Source organism: Dermacentor variabilis, chromosome 7 (assembly GCF_050947875.1).
Source record: "Dermacentor variabilis isolate Ectoservices chromosome 7, ASM5094787v1, whole genome shotgun sequence".
Lineage (NCBI taxonomy): Eukaryota > Metazoa > Arthropoda > Arachnida > Ixodida > Ixodidae > Dermacentor > Dermacentor variabilis.
Window position 1 is genome coordinate 61,349,791 of NC_134574.1, and position 14,554 is coordinate 61,364,344.

Below are 14,554 nucleotides of genomic sequence, written 5' to 3' on the forward strand. Positions count from 1 at the left end.
CTACACAACTTCATGTTTTATGTGCTCCACTAGGATGAAATTCGGAGCCCTTTTTGCTCCCGCCCTGAATAAAGCAAATTTTACTACTTGATATGCTAAAAAACTTGACATTTACTGCAAGCACTGAAGTCGAAAGCATGTCACAAAATAAAATATTTGACTTATTTGAACATTTTCAATGCTTGCATGGCCCCCCCCCCATCATGTTTTCTAAATTACTTGGCCAAATTATGAGGTTGCAAGTGAAAATTCCACACTTGGAATGAAGTAGGGTATCTGGTAGAGATGGTGGTTGAGCTCTCAATGAATTCGGCTACGCAGGCCACCTCCCCGAAAGTACTGCACTTGTTTGTGTAATCTCTTCCAGAAATGCAAGCCACGTAGAAAGTGGTGTGAATAAACTTTATTTGTAACATGAAATTCTCCATACCACATACACAAATTTACTTGGGGGACGAAGAAAGAAGACTTTTTTTTGCAATTGCACAAAGAGCGTTGCAGCTTATTCTCGGTTGCGGACAAAAAGTGGACACGTCCGAAACAAGAAATCAAATACATTTTTTTTATTAAAATAAAGAAGGCATATATAGAGGTAAAGAATTAGAAAACAAATTTGCCATGCAATAGCACCAAATCATTTTTTTTTTGTCTTTCGCCTTCGTTTTCTCCCCTGACATTTCTTGATCATTTTCTCTGTGTTGTACAACTAAAAAAGATGCCCACTCCCGAGATATCAGCCAGTTGCCAAATTTTAGATTAAAACCCCGCATTTTCTTTTTGTTTTCTTTTTCGAGTCCCCCCTCTCCCCTAGTATTCCAAGAGAGGCCAAGGTTCATTGCTTCGCTGCTTTCCCTATTCACCAAAGTGCCACAGACCATTTCTTCCCAAGCAAGCGACCATGTTCCCTTTTCTTTTGTAGGGCGCGCCAAATCATACCGAGGGGGGAAAAGTGAGCTGCTCAAGTTTTGCCTTGTCTTTACTCCCGCACAGAATGCGAGAAAGAAAACACTTCTCCACAAAGAGTTCACAGACTGGGAGGGTTTGTGCAGAAGCGGAGAGAGAGAGATAGAGGTCATTGACACAACGACTGGGAACAGAGAAATGGCTGGCAAAAAAAAAAAAGGCATGCACATAGAGGAAAGGTTAAAATAAAAAGGCGGGAAGGTTTGAGGGAGCCAGCCCAAGTAGCATGTCGTCACTGCGCCAGCAAGATGCACCGCCTTACACAGGAAGCAGGCAAGACGCCATAAAACAGATGTGAGGGGGGTAGCAAACAAGCCGGACAGACAGCAACGTCGCTGCGCACGACGGAAGCGGACAGGGAGAGAGAAAAGAAATGTGGCCGCCTCCTAGATGGCGTCGATGTCGATGTCGTCCTCGTCTGCCCCCTTGGCCGGTGCGGCCTTGTTGGCAGGTGGTGCCTTGGGCTGTTCCTTCACCTCCTGGATGCTGGTGCTGATGTGACGGTCCGAGTAGACCACCTGGAGAGAGAGAGCACAGCCAATTGACATTAGGCTCCAAGGCTATCTAAACGAAATGTGCGCTGTGTGGGAGAACAGGAAACTGCCAGTGATTGTTGAAGTTCTTGCAAGGAAGGTTCATGGGTTCTTAACCTTTTCACCGTCACAGACGTGCCGGTACGTTCTCTATCGTGCATTCAAAATTTCGCGCCTGAGCGCAAAGCTGGCGCTCCTGGACTGGCCGCGCCATCTGTTGACTCTTTATACAAGTTTGCATTTTCACTCCGACCTGTGTTAATACATGTATTGAAGAGTACGGTGCGACTGCCACTCCCCCCTCTCTCTTTGCCGAGTGGCGCGGTGGCTCCGCGTTCGCTGGATCATGCATTGCACGCGTGTGGTTATGGGTTCAAGGGTTGTTCTGCCATCTCCGCTGGTTTGAAGGTTTTTACTTTTCTTCTCTTAGAGTGTCTGCTATGGTGCGTCAAGTTCAGGCGCACGCGCCGTTGTTTTTCCGAAAAGAGTGACTCGATTGCTGCTTTCGCTCTCTCGCCGCACCCTCGCTTCCGACTTGCAGCAGTAACGTAAAGCCCTTTGAACTTTGTTTTAGCCTTTTTCCATCTCCCTCTGTCTTCTTGATCACACAACATCCTCTTTCTCTCCGTTGTGAGGGCGATTGAAAGCGCATCCTCCCTGCAAGCGGTCACTTTTGTATGGCTGAACGCACAGGACCTTCGTCTGCTCATTGGAGTGGTGGCTCTTCCGATTCAGAATACGAGCCGAGCTCGGATTTGGACTTTGACAGCGTCTCATGCGAGGAAGAGATGAGTTCCACATCGTCAGATTCGGATGTTGAACGGATGTTATAGTCAGGCTGATGATGATGATGTTTACTAACAGCTGCAGAACACTGAAATGTGCATATTGCATAACAATCATAATCAAAAATAAATTGCTATGTTCATTTCCTGTTATGCTCGTTCCCTGAAACAAAGCCGACACTGGGGGTGCGTCACGGCCAGAAAGGGCCGACAGCGAAAGGGTTAAGCATGTTCGAATTAACGAGATTTGACTGCAAAATAAACACCAATGAAGATACCGTGATGAAACTTTACATTTGTCTCTTTATTGCAATGTGCAGTGTGTGTGCCAAATTTCAGACCTTTCTGACAAGAAACCAAAGTTCGTTCTCACCCCCTCCTCCCCCATTACCAAACTGCACCAACCACCATTTCATTGCAGGCCAAACAAACCACCACTCTTGCAGTTCCCGTAGGCACTACAGTCGAAAATCGCGATAACGAGATCCCCCGCCGACGAAATTCCCGTGAAAATGAAATATTTTCGTATCCCCGGCAAACGCCCATAGGATTCAATGCCTTTCGTACATTTTGACAACAAAATGTTCCTGTACGACAATCCTACATCAACGAAAATTGCCAGAACCTAACCCGGCATATTACCTACTCGCGCAAAGCTGGCACGCTCCAAAATGTGCTGAAATGCAATTGCATTGCACAAAAATTGCGTAAAATATCACCCCATTACAGTTGTGTGGGTGCCACCATGTTTGTTTACAAAAGCAACCAATCGCCGGAAGCATGTTGCTACCGAAACGTTTCTGCACACCTAGTGCAGTGCGTAATGTGTGCCTCAACTAGAAAAATGAAGCAAAAAAAAAAAAAAAAAGAAAAAAAAAGAAAAAAAATACTGAATTCCACATCCCACCGACGTGGAATTGTTTATGGTGCTTGAGGTGGTGATCACAGCATGGACTGCCACGCATCGGGCCCTGATAGAGTGATCGTCCGGAATACGCATTCGTTGCTTCAAGAATGCTGGATTTGGTGCCACCCGACATACATCACGTGCGGATGCGGTACCGGGTGTAGATTTGCGCCAAGGGGCTGGAATCTAGATCAACTTCAGGCGTATGAGATACGATCACTTTCGCGCTCGGCTGCATCGGTGCCTACGGTCAACAGCGTGCACTGGAGAAATGCTGCTGTGTGCGCCAAGTGACGTTGCGCTGCGTCCGGTGCCGAGTTGCGCAACACCTTGCAAAAGTGATCGCACCTCAGAAGCAATTGACCAAGAATAGTGCTCCACGGCAGTGCTGGCACAGCCGATCGATGCACGCAGCGCATGTACCGTATTTACACGATTGTAAGTCGACTCGAATGTAAGTCGACCCCCCCATCTCGCTTGAACGGGAAAAAAAAAAAAAAAAAAAAAAAACCGAGGGCGCATTCGATAACGAAAATTTATTAGTAGCTGACATAGTCATTGGACTACTCGTCTTCACTAGTGCTGCCATCGTCATCGTTGCTGCAGTCCCACAGCGCGTCGTGGTCCAGCGAAATTTCAAATTTGGCAAACGACCGCACCAGGACATCTTGCAGAACAGCAGCCCACGCCAAATGCACCCAACCACACGCAGCCGTCAGGGAGGCTCTTTTGACAGGTCCGGTTGGCGTAATTTCGCAGTCTTCTGCCGCCAGCCACTCGTTGTACTCACGGCGGAGCAGAACCTTAAAATTAAGGCGGAGGTCCGGGCTTATTTCATGATCACGTCGCACTTCACTGGCAGGGACCGATCACACATTTCAGCGACGTACGCTGCAAGCTTAGCCTACAGCTCCGGAAAGCGTCCATACTTCGGCACGTGGGAAATTTCTCACTTGCCGTCACACAGGTGAAAATTTCGCTTCGCTGCAGTCGCCACTCTCGCACCACCCGTTTAGAAACATCGAATTGCGGCCCGCTGCGCAGTGATTTGTTTCTTCGGCGTAAAGGATGGCAGCCCTCTTGAACGCTGCTGTGAACGAGTGCCGAAAGATTAGTGGGCCTGCAGCACTCATGACGACTGGGGAAGCGTAGAAGTAGCACGTAGCCGAAGTGGAGTGCGTCAAGAAGTTAGTCAAACCAATACCAATGCCTTTAAACAGAGAAAGAGAAACCCGCGAGCGGTGTCTGCTCTTCCATGAACTACCGATACTCCCCGCAAGCGCCGCCGTTCTGAGGGTGCCGCCGCAAATGGGAACAGCGGCGCTTTTATCAACTATCGACACCCCCCCATGAGTGTTGCATGCACTGTAAGACTCTCAAAAATGTTGAAAAACCTTTCCGAAAAGCGAACAAACACGCGGGATAGCGAAAAGATACGGGTAGGGCCATAGAGCAAACATAAAATTGTAACTACGTTGTAGCTCTCGTTGGTATGGCTTTTTTTGGTGGGGCCATGTTTTGGTTTCGATTGTAAGTCGACCCCCCAACTTCAGACTTTCAAATTTTAAAAAAGGGGTCGACTTACAATCGTGTAAATACGGTACTGTTGGCATTGCGGTTCTATATCCCCGCAACGAAATTTGGACAGTAAGGTATTGTTCTGCGACGCATTACCCATCTGTGCCGTCTCATTTTGCAACAACGAAATTCTCCCGAAAGCTCGCATTCCCCGCAGATTTCGTTTTGCGACGTTTAACTGTAGTGCCAGAGTTTCCTCTGGTAATTTTTTTTTTTTTCTTAGAAACTACTACTCCCTTCATCATCAGAGCAGCTAGCAGTGAAAGCAAAGCAGCTGCACCGCATTCCGCCACTGACCTCGACGTTCTCGTCCTGGGAGTCGTCCCCGTCGCCCTCGGAGGAGCTCTCCTCTTCTTCGGCCTCCTGGAGCCACTTGATGAAAGGGCGTGCCCGGTCGTGGATCTCTTGGGCCACTTCGCGGCTCACGTACTTCTTGGAGACGCGCTTGGACCAGTCCAGGAGCACCTCTTCCTCCACTATGTCCTGGTCGTAGAGCAGCTTCAACAGGTGCGGCACTCGCGGCAGCAGGGCTGCGCTGTACTCCCTCACCACCTGGAACATAAGACATTACGCCTCTAAACAGTGTGTCATTTCCACCTCTAAACAGCGTGTCAAGCGTTACGTGTGCTGAAACAGAAATCTGCAGTTGCCTTCACGGCAGTTTCCGGTTCACAACCGCGGTGTGCATCACGTCCAGCGGCTGCGCGAACAGTGGCGGCTATAATTTAGTGTGCACGAAATCAGTGAGCGACTATCGACGACAGCGCACATTGCGCGAACATTGGGACTGGTTTCAAAGATGGGCGACTGTCAACCTTGTCGCTTCCGTCGCACAACGCAGCCGTCAATCGGCACGATGGCACTGTCAGATAATCTTTGCAGAACGATGCAGCGCTATCTGCACTCAGGAACTCCTCCATCGAAGCAGCACCTACTTTACTGCCAGTAGCGATGTGGTCCCCGAGTTCGGCAATGTCAGCGGCTGCCACCGTGTCGGTTTCACACATCGGGGTTTCGCCCTAGCGCACAAAGCCCCACCGCTTCCATTCATCGGCATGGTCACTGGTTCTAGCCTTCACGATTGTGGCACTCGCGGTTTTCAGAATCGCCGATATCATCGACTGAGCGAGTCTCGCAAAATTTGCAGCTTCGTCCCAAGCGACATAGGTTTGCACTTTGTCGCGCGCACTGACCGCTGCTTTTGCGACGCATTTCCATGCTCCCCGAGGAAGAGAGGGAGATTGTAGAAAAAGAGCGCAGGCACAATTCACTTTGCCTTTTTTGTTTCTCTCTGGACGCTCGCCGGCGAAGCAGCTGGCACCACCTTGTGGCACGCCGCACCAACTTGCGATGCTCTCAATCCGCGCGCACTGCGCGGTAATGGCCGCAGATACAAACTCGCATAGGCGAACTTTTCGACCCTTCTCGGTTAAGGCGAACTTAGCAAAGCAAATTTTACGATCATTATATCCGATATGCGGTGAATAATGTATCATTATATATGTTTTTTTTTCATGGCCTTAATGCATAAACTGATACTCTGAAGCCAACTCATCGTTATTACCTACATATCGTTATATTTGTTATCATTATAAGTGGACTGCACTGTGGAGGGGTCTGGATTAGTTTTGATTAACTGCTGTTCCTTACCCTTCAGAGGGTTATCCACCAAAAGCTCCGTGCACAAGTATTTTTGTGTTCCGTTCCCATCTAATAGCAACAACGGCCAGGAATTGAACTTATGTTGTCAGGAGCGAAGCATGGTCGGCTGCAGCAAATGCAGACCTCCCTACAGGATTCACGCGACACCCCAACTATGACCTCAGCAATGTGCTCAAAGCGAGACTTGAACGCTTTTCTTTATGCAAAGAGCACACAAACAAACTAAAACTTTGCGCCAAATTTAAGAATGCAGTGGCTAGTGCACTGCTGTCCAAACTGTGAGAGAATTCGCACAGATGCACCAGCCAATTATGTTAAAACTCACTTCCGTCACGGCAGAGGTGCACGTCTCAACCTTGGTGCCTCTCGGCAATTACCATATTTTTCTGTCTATAACCCACAGCAAAATGAAAAATTTAACAGTAGTCATTGTGCAGGTTCTATGTGAATTTCACTGTCAGTCGCATCTCAGGTACACGCACACAGCCCTGCAGTAAAGCTACACCTCCAGGGCAAGGTTCTCTCTCACTTATCGTCTAGGGCAGAGGCTCTCAAATTGGATTCCGCGAATGGCACCCTGAGCAGACAGACCCCCATTCCCTTCCACAACAGTTTAATTTGGAGAACTCTCGCACTGCACTTTGATTTTAACCAAGTCATTGATTCAATGAAGGGGCAGGAAGCACCCTGGCACCCCCTGGCCGTGCTACTTTGGTCAGGCTTATGCAGAGGAAACGAGGCCCTCGGGTAGCCGACAGGCGACCGACGTCCCAGGTGTGGGGCAAGCAGGCGAACCAGGGTCACTGACCTGCTCGATGCCCCCGAGGAGATACCGCTGCGCCCGGTGGTTTCCATGGGTGAAGCGCAGCAGCAGGGCCCGCTGTCCCGCCACCTGGCCCAGGATGTTCTCGTCAAAGAGTAGCTCGCACAGCACGAGGGGGGCCTTGTCTCGAACCTCCAGGCGCTCGGCTTCGCCCACCACCTCCTTGCCGTCCAGGCCGGACCCCTTGCGGGCCTTGACATAGTTGTAGAAGATGTCCATGCGCTCCTGCTCAGTCTTCTCCAGGTCGTCGTCCAACATCAGACCCTTGGCACCGGCTGTCAGGGCCTCCAGCCGACGAGCCTGGTGGTGGCCATAAAACATTGGAGCAGGCCAAACCACAACTTCAAACTGAGCATAAAAATTATGATCTGGGAGCAGGAAATGGTGCTTTCGAGTGGGCAGGCTTTTCTGCCTACAGCACGAATATATTTAGTACGAATGCATGAAAATGCTTCTGTACCGCTTGAGTAGTTCTCTGCAATGTTTAAGATGTTAATTTATTTGTGTTTCATACATTTTGAGACGGAATGCACGATTTTCATATGTGCAAACCTAGTTTTCGAGCAGAGCAGTCTGCAAAACTAATGGTGGCACAGTCACTGTTGCAAACAGAAGATATGCAAACAGCTTGCTAATTTTATGACACGGAAAATGTAGATGTCGTACTTGTGATGAACCCATGTGCAAGCCCCAGCACCCACAGCGAGGACTTCCGATCTTCATTTTAACCCCGACCTGTGCCACCATTAGTTGGGCAAGTGCACTATATGGAGGAGCCTGCTTGCCAACGGGAAAAAGTGTTTTCTGAGCTGGCATTTATTTTCAGAAAGGGAACCTTGCATTTCATAAAGTAAACTTGATCAGCCCACGCTTGATAAGTTTTCTTCAAACGCAGCTTTCTTCCCCGTGGGCAGGCATTCCACAGGAAGTTCTCACTATTGCTGGCAGTATGCTACCTTGACAGTTCACTGAATGTCACATCTTACAGGGGACGACTGATGCACAATGGCTACTCGTTTTCAAGATTTTGTAATGGAAGGCCTGTAGTATAGTGTACTCGAACACTGGGAAGTGTGCAGTCCGTACCAGGCATGTAGCGACACATTCACTCTCCCATCTGCGCCTTCCTGTGTCGAGAGAGCTAGTCCCGTTTTGCCAACTGTCAAAGAGGCACATGCTATTTTGCTTTACTGTGCGGTTCTTATGTCGCTAAAAGGAAGTACTGTGATACAGAAGAATGCACCAAAATGACAGAAAGGCAGCTGAACAAGCGAAACAGGACCTGCTTTGAACCGGGTTGCAAGAGCGGCTGCCAATCATGTCAAGAAGCCCTGTGAATTTTTTGCACTGCAGCCGAGTACGATTGTCACGAAGTGTCAAGGAACGACAGAGAGTAGGCAGAACCATCGACGAAGAAAGCACCAGATGTAAACACCAGTTCCGAGGCTTGATTCGTACAGCGTGTTTCCAGACGAAGAGCAAGTGAGATTGTTGAGAACCCCTGGACCAGCCAGTTCTCCCACATGATGTTATTTCTGCTGGGTTTCCAGATGCTTCGAAGTACTTGCTGCCAAAGAAGGGTAATGAATGCAATATTTGTGACCAGGTGTATTACGTGCCATAGTGAATACAGTCGAATCCATTTATAACGAATTCGATAGTTACGTGAAAAGTGGCCGCTGTATAAGTAGTTTGTAATATGTGGACGCGCCCTTCAATACGAGCAAATATGGTCGACACCGAAGCTGTCCGTGGCATCTACGATCCGTCACCAATTTGGTCGGAAAATGATTTTAAGCATCTTGCTTCTTGTTCCCAGCGCTTTCCCGCATCTAGTTGAAAGTTTTCGCTAAAACACATCTAAAGAATGCAATGTGGCACCGTAGCCCAGCTGGTTCTGATCACCTGCCATTGACTACAAGCGCAGCCACGACTACCTTTTTCTGCGAGAGCTCATTACATATTTTACTATCAGTGGGACGCGAGTGAATTCTGAATATGATAGTCAAGCGTGCCAGTTGGCTGGAAGCAAAAACTGTTGCGGCATGCCTGCATTTTGCAAGTCTTGCCGTCACAACTGCAGCATCAGCCGTACACGTGCCGAGAGCCACGAAGTTTCGTTTTCTACGTCACTTTGGCCGAAAAAGTATGAAGCTTGAAAGGTAGAACACCCTCGCAATGCTCATATGCAACAATGTAAACGAAACATCAATGAACCGCTATCTCCTGATAACAGCGCAGTAATGTCCACAGACTCCAAACAAGAGCGTCGCTATCGTGACCAAGATGCACATGGTACCGAACGGAAAACTGCACAAAAACAAGTGCCACCACCGCCGTGGCCTCTGCAATCGCACCGGTGTGTGCCATCGCAGAGGCCATGGCCTCCGTTCTGCCTCACGCTGAAGCATGGTTACCCAAGCATGGTTGAAAGTGAGACTTTCCCCGAGCTTCTGAAGCGATGCTTGCTCATCTCGGCGGCCATATCGTCATCGCCATTGGATTGGAGCTCGGGGTGCACCTCCGTGTGGCCAGATTGGCCGCGATTCCATGCTTTCAAACTACACGCGTGCCCTTCTTTTTACCGCGACTGGATTTGAACTGCTCGTTGCAACAGTAGGCCACTGTTGAAAATGTTTGCTATACAGTAGAACATCGTTCATATGTTTTGCAAAAAAGCACACAGAAATAACATACTAGCTGGGAAACATTTCATTCGGAGCAACCAAAAAAATTCGAGACTCAACTACTGTTCACATCTACGGAATGCCAAGCGTCGCGCGGATCGGTGCTGCACGAGATGCTGATGCGCGCCTAACTGGTGGTGCTGCGGTGCACGCAGACGCGTCGTTTTCCTATTGCGTGGTGTTGAAGAGGGCACCGGGAAACCGAAACAAAATCGAGCCGGTGGGCGATGCCGGATGCCCACGAAGCTAAAAACGATGGCCATTGTGTTGCCTGCAGCAGCGAATGGCCGCGCGTTTTGTTTATCGCCTACTAAAAGCATGCAGTACACTACCAACGGCACTCAGCACCACAGGCTGTGAAACATAGGTGAAGACACTTATCACAATAAGATTGGCAGCAATAGCTTTGAATGCCATGTGCGACGGCCCCCCGAGAAGATTTGCTGGTACCGAAGTGAGAACCTGTGCGTGCACCAGCGTTTGCACACGAGACGGGCGAGCATTGGGGTGAAGCTGCCATGACAAGCAGCTATATATTGTTCTCGATTGCGCGTGCCTCGCGCATTTTCTTGTTTACAAGCAGTATAACGGCCGCAAGACCTACAATACTATTGCAGTTTGGCTACATACTGAACGTTGGTGGCAAAAAATTGTGTGTTCCGGGAATGTACGAACTGGTAAAAAAAATGAGCGTAACTTTAGTGGGTCATTTTTTGTGTTCTCGATTGCAAATGTTGGCACTGGGGAAACGTACGTAACGGGAATGTATCCGCGAGATTCTGCAGTATGCGGCCGTGTTTCAATAGGCAGGGTAGGAAAATCGTAAATGTAGTGGAATGTGGTTGTTATAACCAAGAAATCATTATATCAGAGATGGTCCTGAGTGGGTTCGATTGTACGACCAAGTTCTGCTCAAAACAAAGTACCTGAGAAACGCAGCGTTGAAATGGATGGCCTCACCAATGAGAATGCAGATGCAAATAAGGCAGGACAAACATTTTTGCACTCACAAGATCCCTCACCTCGGTCAGAAATTTATCTTCCGGACAGTGAAGGCACACAGTTGCCAAATCTGATTTTCCGGACTTCGTGGGACCGGAAAATGGTCCAGAAAGCTTCACCCCGAACAATAAAGTTTATTAGGCTTAGAGCAACAAATTTTAATAACGCCCTGCCCCATACTACGCTTGAAAGTCATCAGATTTGCTTGGAATTACACAAGAGTGACGAGCGTCACTGCATTCGTGATCCCCGTTAGCAGAGGTGTCCATGGAGGTGACAGAAACAAGCCACATTAATTCGCACCAGTTGGCTCTCGCAGAGGCACAGGAGGTGGTGCCGATAACACAAAGAAACTGGTCCTGTATGAAGAGAGAGAGAAAAGAGTGCCGACGCAGCGCTGTCGCCGGACACTCTGAAGACGCTGACTACAAAATCGCTTTCCAGGAAACTCAAATCCTTCAAACAGAGACGAACTCGCAGAAAAGACTACTGCTGGAGTCATGGTGCATTCAGAATACGGGGAATAACAAACCGTGTGAAGGGCAACCTACCCTCGGTGTTTATCCATGGCCTTGGCAACATGACGAAAAGAAAAGGACGCCCAGACAGGTAGATTCCCGCTCGAGTTCACTAGCACAAAAACGTCGGCGCTGCCCCGTAACCCCCCCCCCCCCCCCCCCCCGCTCTCGCGGGTCAAGCTTTCCCAGCACCGGTCATAGCCGTCTCACCCTTTTGTCTCCCTCCCGTCTGTGAAGTGTCTCCCCACGTTCCGTACTCTCCCCTCCTTTTCTTTACAAAAGACCCTTCAAAAGCTGCACCCCGCCACCTCCGAAGAACAACCCCTGAAGAAGGAGCCGAATGGGCTCCGAAACGTCGGGCTAATAAAATTCAGTTATTTGGTTGGAGTCGGTCTGAAAGTCCTAATCAATTTCCCAACCAGACAGGCAATTCTGTCGAAATGTTTAGCTTCAATATATGGTGCTGAAAACTTGCAGACGTGTAATTTCATGTTCGAAAATGAGGTCTATTTTTATCTCACTTCATTGCAACGTTATGCAAGCTTTCTTATGCTTCATTTTTCAAAAATGTTTGTGATAAACTGGTTTCTCAGATTTTGCTAAACATTTTGTTTCTGAATCTTAATAAGAGCAATCTTTACCAAAAGTTGCACAACTTCAAAGTCGGCAATAAGTAGTTTTTTCTTTCTTTCTGAAGAACCACATGCTGCTCGGACCCAAGTTTTTGTCAGTTTTTGAGAAAAGCCTCAGATTCACTACAGAAAACTGCAGGGGATATTTATTTTTTTTTCCCTGACTTTTTGTTCAGGTGCACTTAACAAAATTTTATCGCGAGTTTATTCCACAGGGCGGCACTGGATGATCACCCGTGTGTTGTGAAGCGCTCGACGCAAACTGCTCGAGGGGCAGAGGCGTTTTATTCTGGCAGTATATTTCTTGTAGTGCCGTTGCTTGTCAAGCCTCAAACAGAAAAAACTTGGACCAAGAACAATTAGCTGCTTTATCAAACCACTTGAGATACCTGCCCCTCTAAGCTTACGACTGATGCAAAATTGCATTATTAGAAAGAAGTCCAGCCGAAACTTGCCATAAGTTGCATCCAGCACGAATACACTTTCATTATATCCAATACTCGTTACAAGCATATATGAGTTACATGCTGGTATCAGCAGGGAATGGTTGGTTTAGTTCATTATATACAATTATTCATTGTATCAAGGTTCGTTATATGAAGTCTCAGCGAAGCTCTGTAGAGGATAGCATCAATAAAAGATGCCGTGCTCCACTCGTTCCCAAGTCGAAGCCCGCGCGAGACTACGAGGGTTAGTCCCGCAGGCGAGGTAGCCACTGCACCTTGGCGGCCTCACTGGTGTCCTCGGCCCAGTCGTCATCGGCGTCGTCGCCCCAGTCGTCATCCTGCGGGTCAGACTCCTGCTGCTGGGAGCCGTCCTCGCCACCGCTGCCGTTCTGCAGCTTGCCGGAGGCATCGGTGGTCGAGCGGCGCTCGTCGCGAGACTTGCGCTTGGTCTTGCCCTTGGCGGCCCCAGCGTCCTTGGCGGCGGCAGTAGCTGCCGCCACAGCTGCTGCCTGGGAGCCCTTGGGACCCTCCTGCAAGACGGGCAAAGCACAACATTGCAGCAACCATCGCAGTGACCCCCCCGTGGCAATGAGATGACATCAGCTGTGCCAGCATGGCAAAAGGCAGCCCGATGCCACAATGCAGACCTGCCAACCTTTTTTTAACTACCAAACCATACATGGCATAATAAATATCTACATACGAAGATAATGTGGAACTAACAAAGAGTGCAAATGAGCAAGTATGGTGTTTTAACCCAGTTTTATATCAAATGAGAACATTACAAACTTCAGTGAGAGAAAACCATCTAACTGCTAAATAAAAGACATTAAAAAAATTTCTAATAAGTGCAACAACATTATTTCGCATATTTGCACTCTACACAGCTTTGCCTTTCTGGAAAAAAAAAAAGAATTAAGGTGATAGCACAATTACAAGCAGAGATAATGCACCTGCAATATGGCATCATCAAAATTATGGTTTGGAGAAAGCAAAAAACATTTCACAACTGATATATTGGAAGAAAGTCTGAAAAAAATGTCCTCCAAGGACATCAGTTTAATTCATGGCCATTGTCAGTCGACGACATAGCGTGCACTGCAAGTACGTTCACTTCAAAAGGGTTACACATTTTCGGACCCTCAATTCCCTGCGAGCTCTCCATCCCGACACAACTTCACCGCAGATCTTGCAAATCAGTCAGTTTAGTAGAGAGACCGTAATCCTGATCGCTCCACACCAGCTATGCAGAACCACCGCGAGTATTACATCAGAAAACGCCGAGAAAATTGTCCACTGCAGCAAGTCCGACGACAACATACGGAGTAGCGGGCTTTGCTACCGAGGCTGTTGCACTATCGACGGTTGGATCTTCATCAAATGCCGAATCTTTCACTCAGTGGCCGTCGTAGAGGCAATCTTGTCGAGCGTAGCTTTGTCGCGTGCACTTCGTATCCCGTTCTTCTCCAGTTACGACAGCCGTGTTCAATTCTAACGCGAGTGTAACCAGTGTTTTGAAATGCGTAATCCGGCAAAGCAGCTGAGGCGTCTATGTTCAGCGGCGGTACGGCATCGGCGGCAAGCAGCTGGGCATCCTGTGCCGATTGCGACAACAGAATCACTTTCGGAAGTTTATTGCATCTTGTGTGTTTCCGCCAGTAATGATTCACGGAACTTTGTCGGAACTCCAGCATATCCAGCGTCGCAGTTGTGAGACTAAGACAAAATGATTGCAGTCTTCGTCGTTTGAGAGCTCGTGGTCCTTGGAACCAATCATGACTCGCCATCTTGGGTCACATGCTCACACTGGCCAATAATAGTGTGCACCGCAAATTTCTTTTTCTGTTGTTCCTTTCTGGAACGCAGCGCTGGCAATGTTGCCGACTGACGAATAAAGAACGTGAGTTTGCGAATGATACCAAAATGATGCTAGCAGAACGTGCAGTTATCGAGTTACGCGTGACGAAAATCGGGCAGGATTTGTCTCCAACTTAAAGGGCAACACTTGCAGATTCGTA

General features: G+C 48.4%; 1 protein-coding gene across 3 annotated transcripts in view; it reads right to left on the reverse strand.

Annotated features, from left to right (window-relative positions):
• Positions 1 to 384: 384 nt before the first annotated feature.
• The window catches only part of eIF5 (eukaryotic translation initiation factor 5), a 38,619-nt gene continuing 24,449 nt past the window's right edge, over positions 385 to 14,554 (reverse strand). For all 3 annotated transcript variants that reach the window (XM_075698523.1, XM_075698521.1, XM_075698522.1), the window contains 4 exons: positions 12,812 to 13,066; positions 7,237 to 7,551; positions 5,064 to 5,318; positions 385 to 1,481 (listed from right to left, as the gene is read on the reverse strand). In XM_075698523.1, the coding sequence (XP_075554638.1) occupies positions 1,350 to 1,481; positions 5,064 to 5,318; positions 7,237 to 7,551; positions 12,812 to 13,066 (957 nt within the window). In that variant the 3' untranslated portion in view covers positions 385 to 1,349. The remainder of the gene's footprint in view (positions 1,482 to 5,063; positions 5,319 to 7,236; positions 7,552 to 12,811; positions 13,067 to 14,554) is intronic.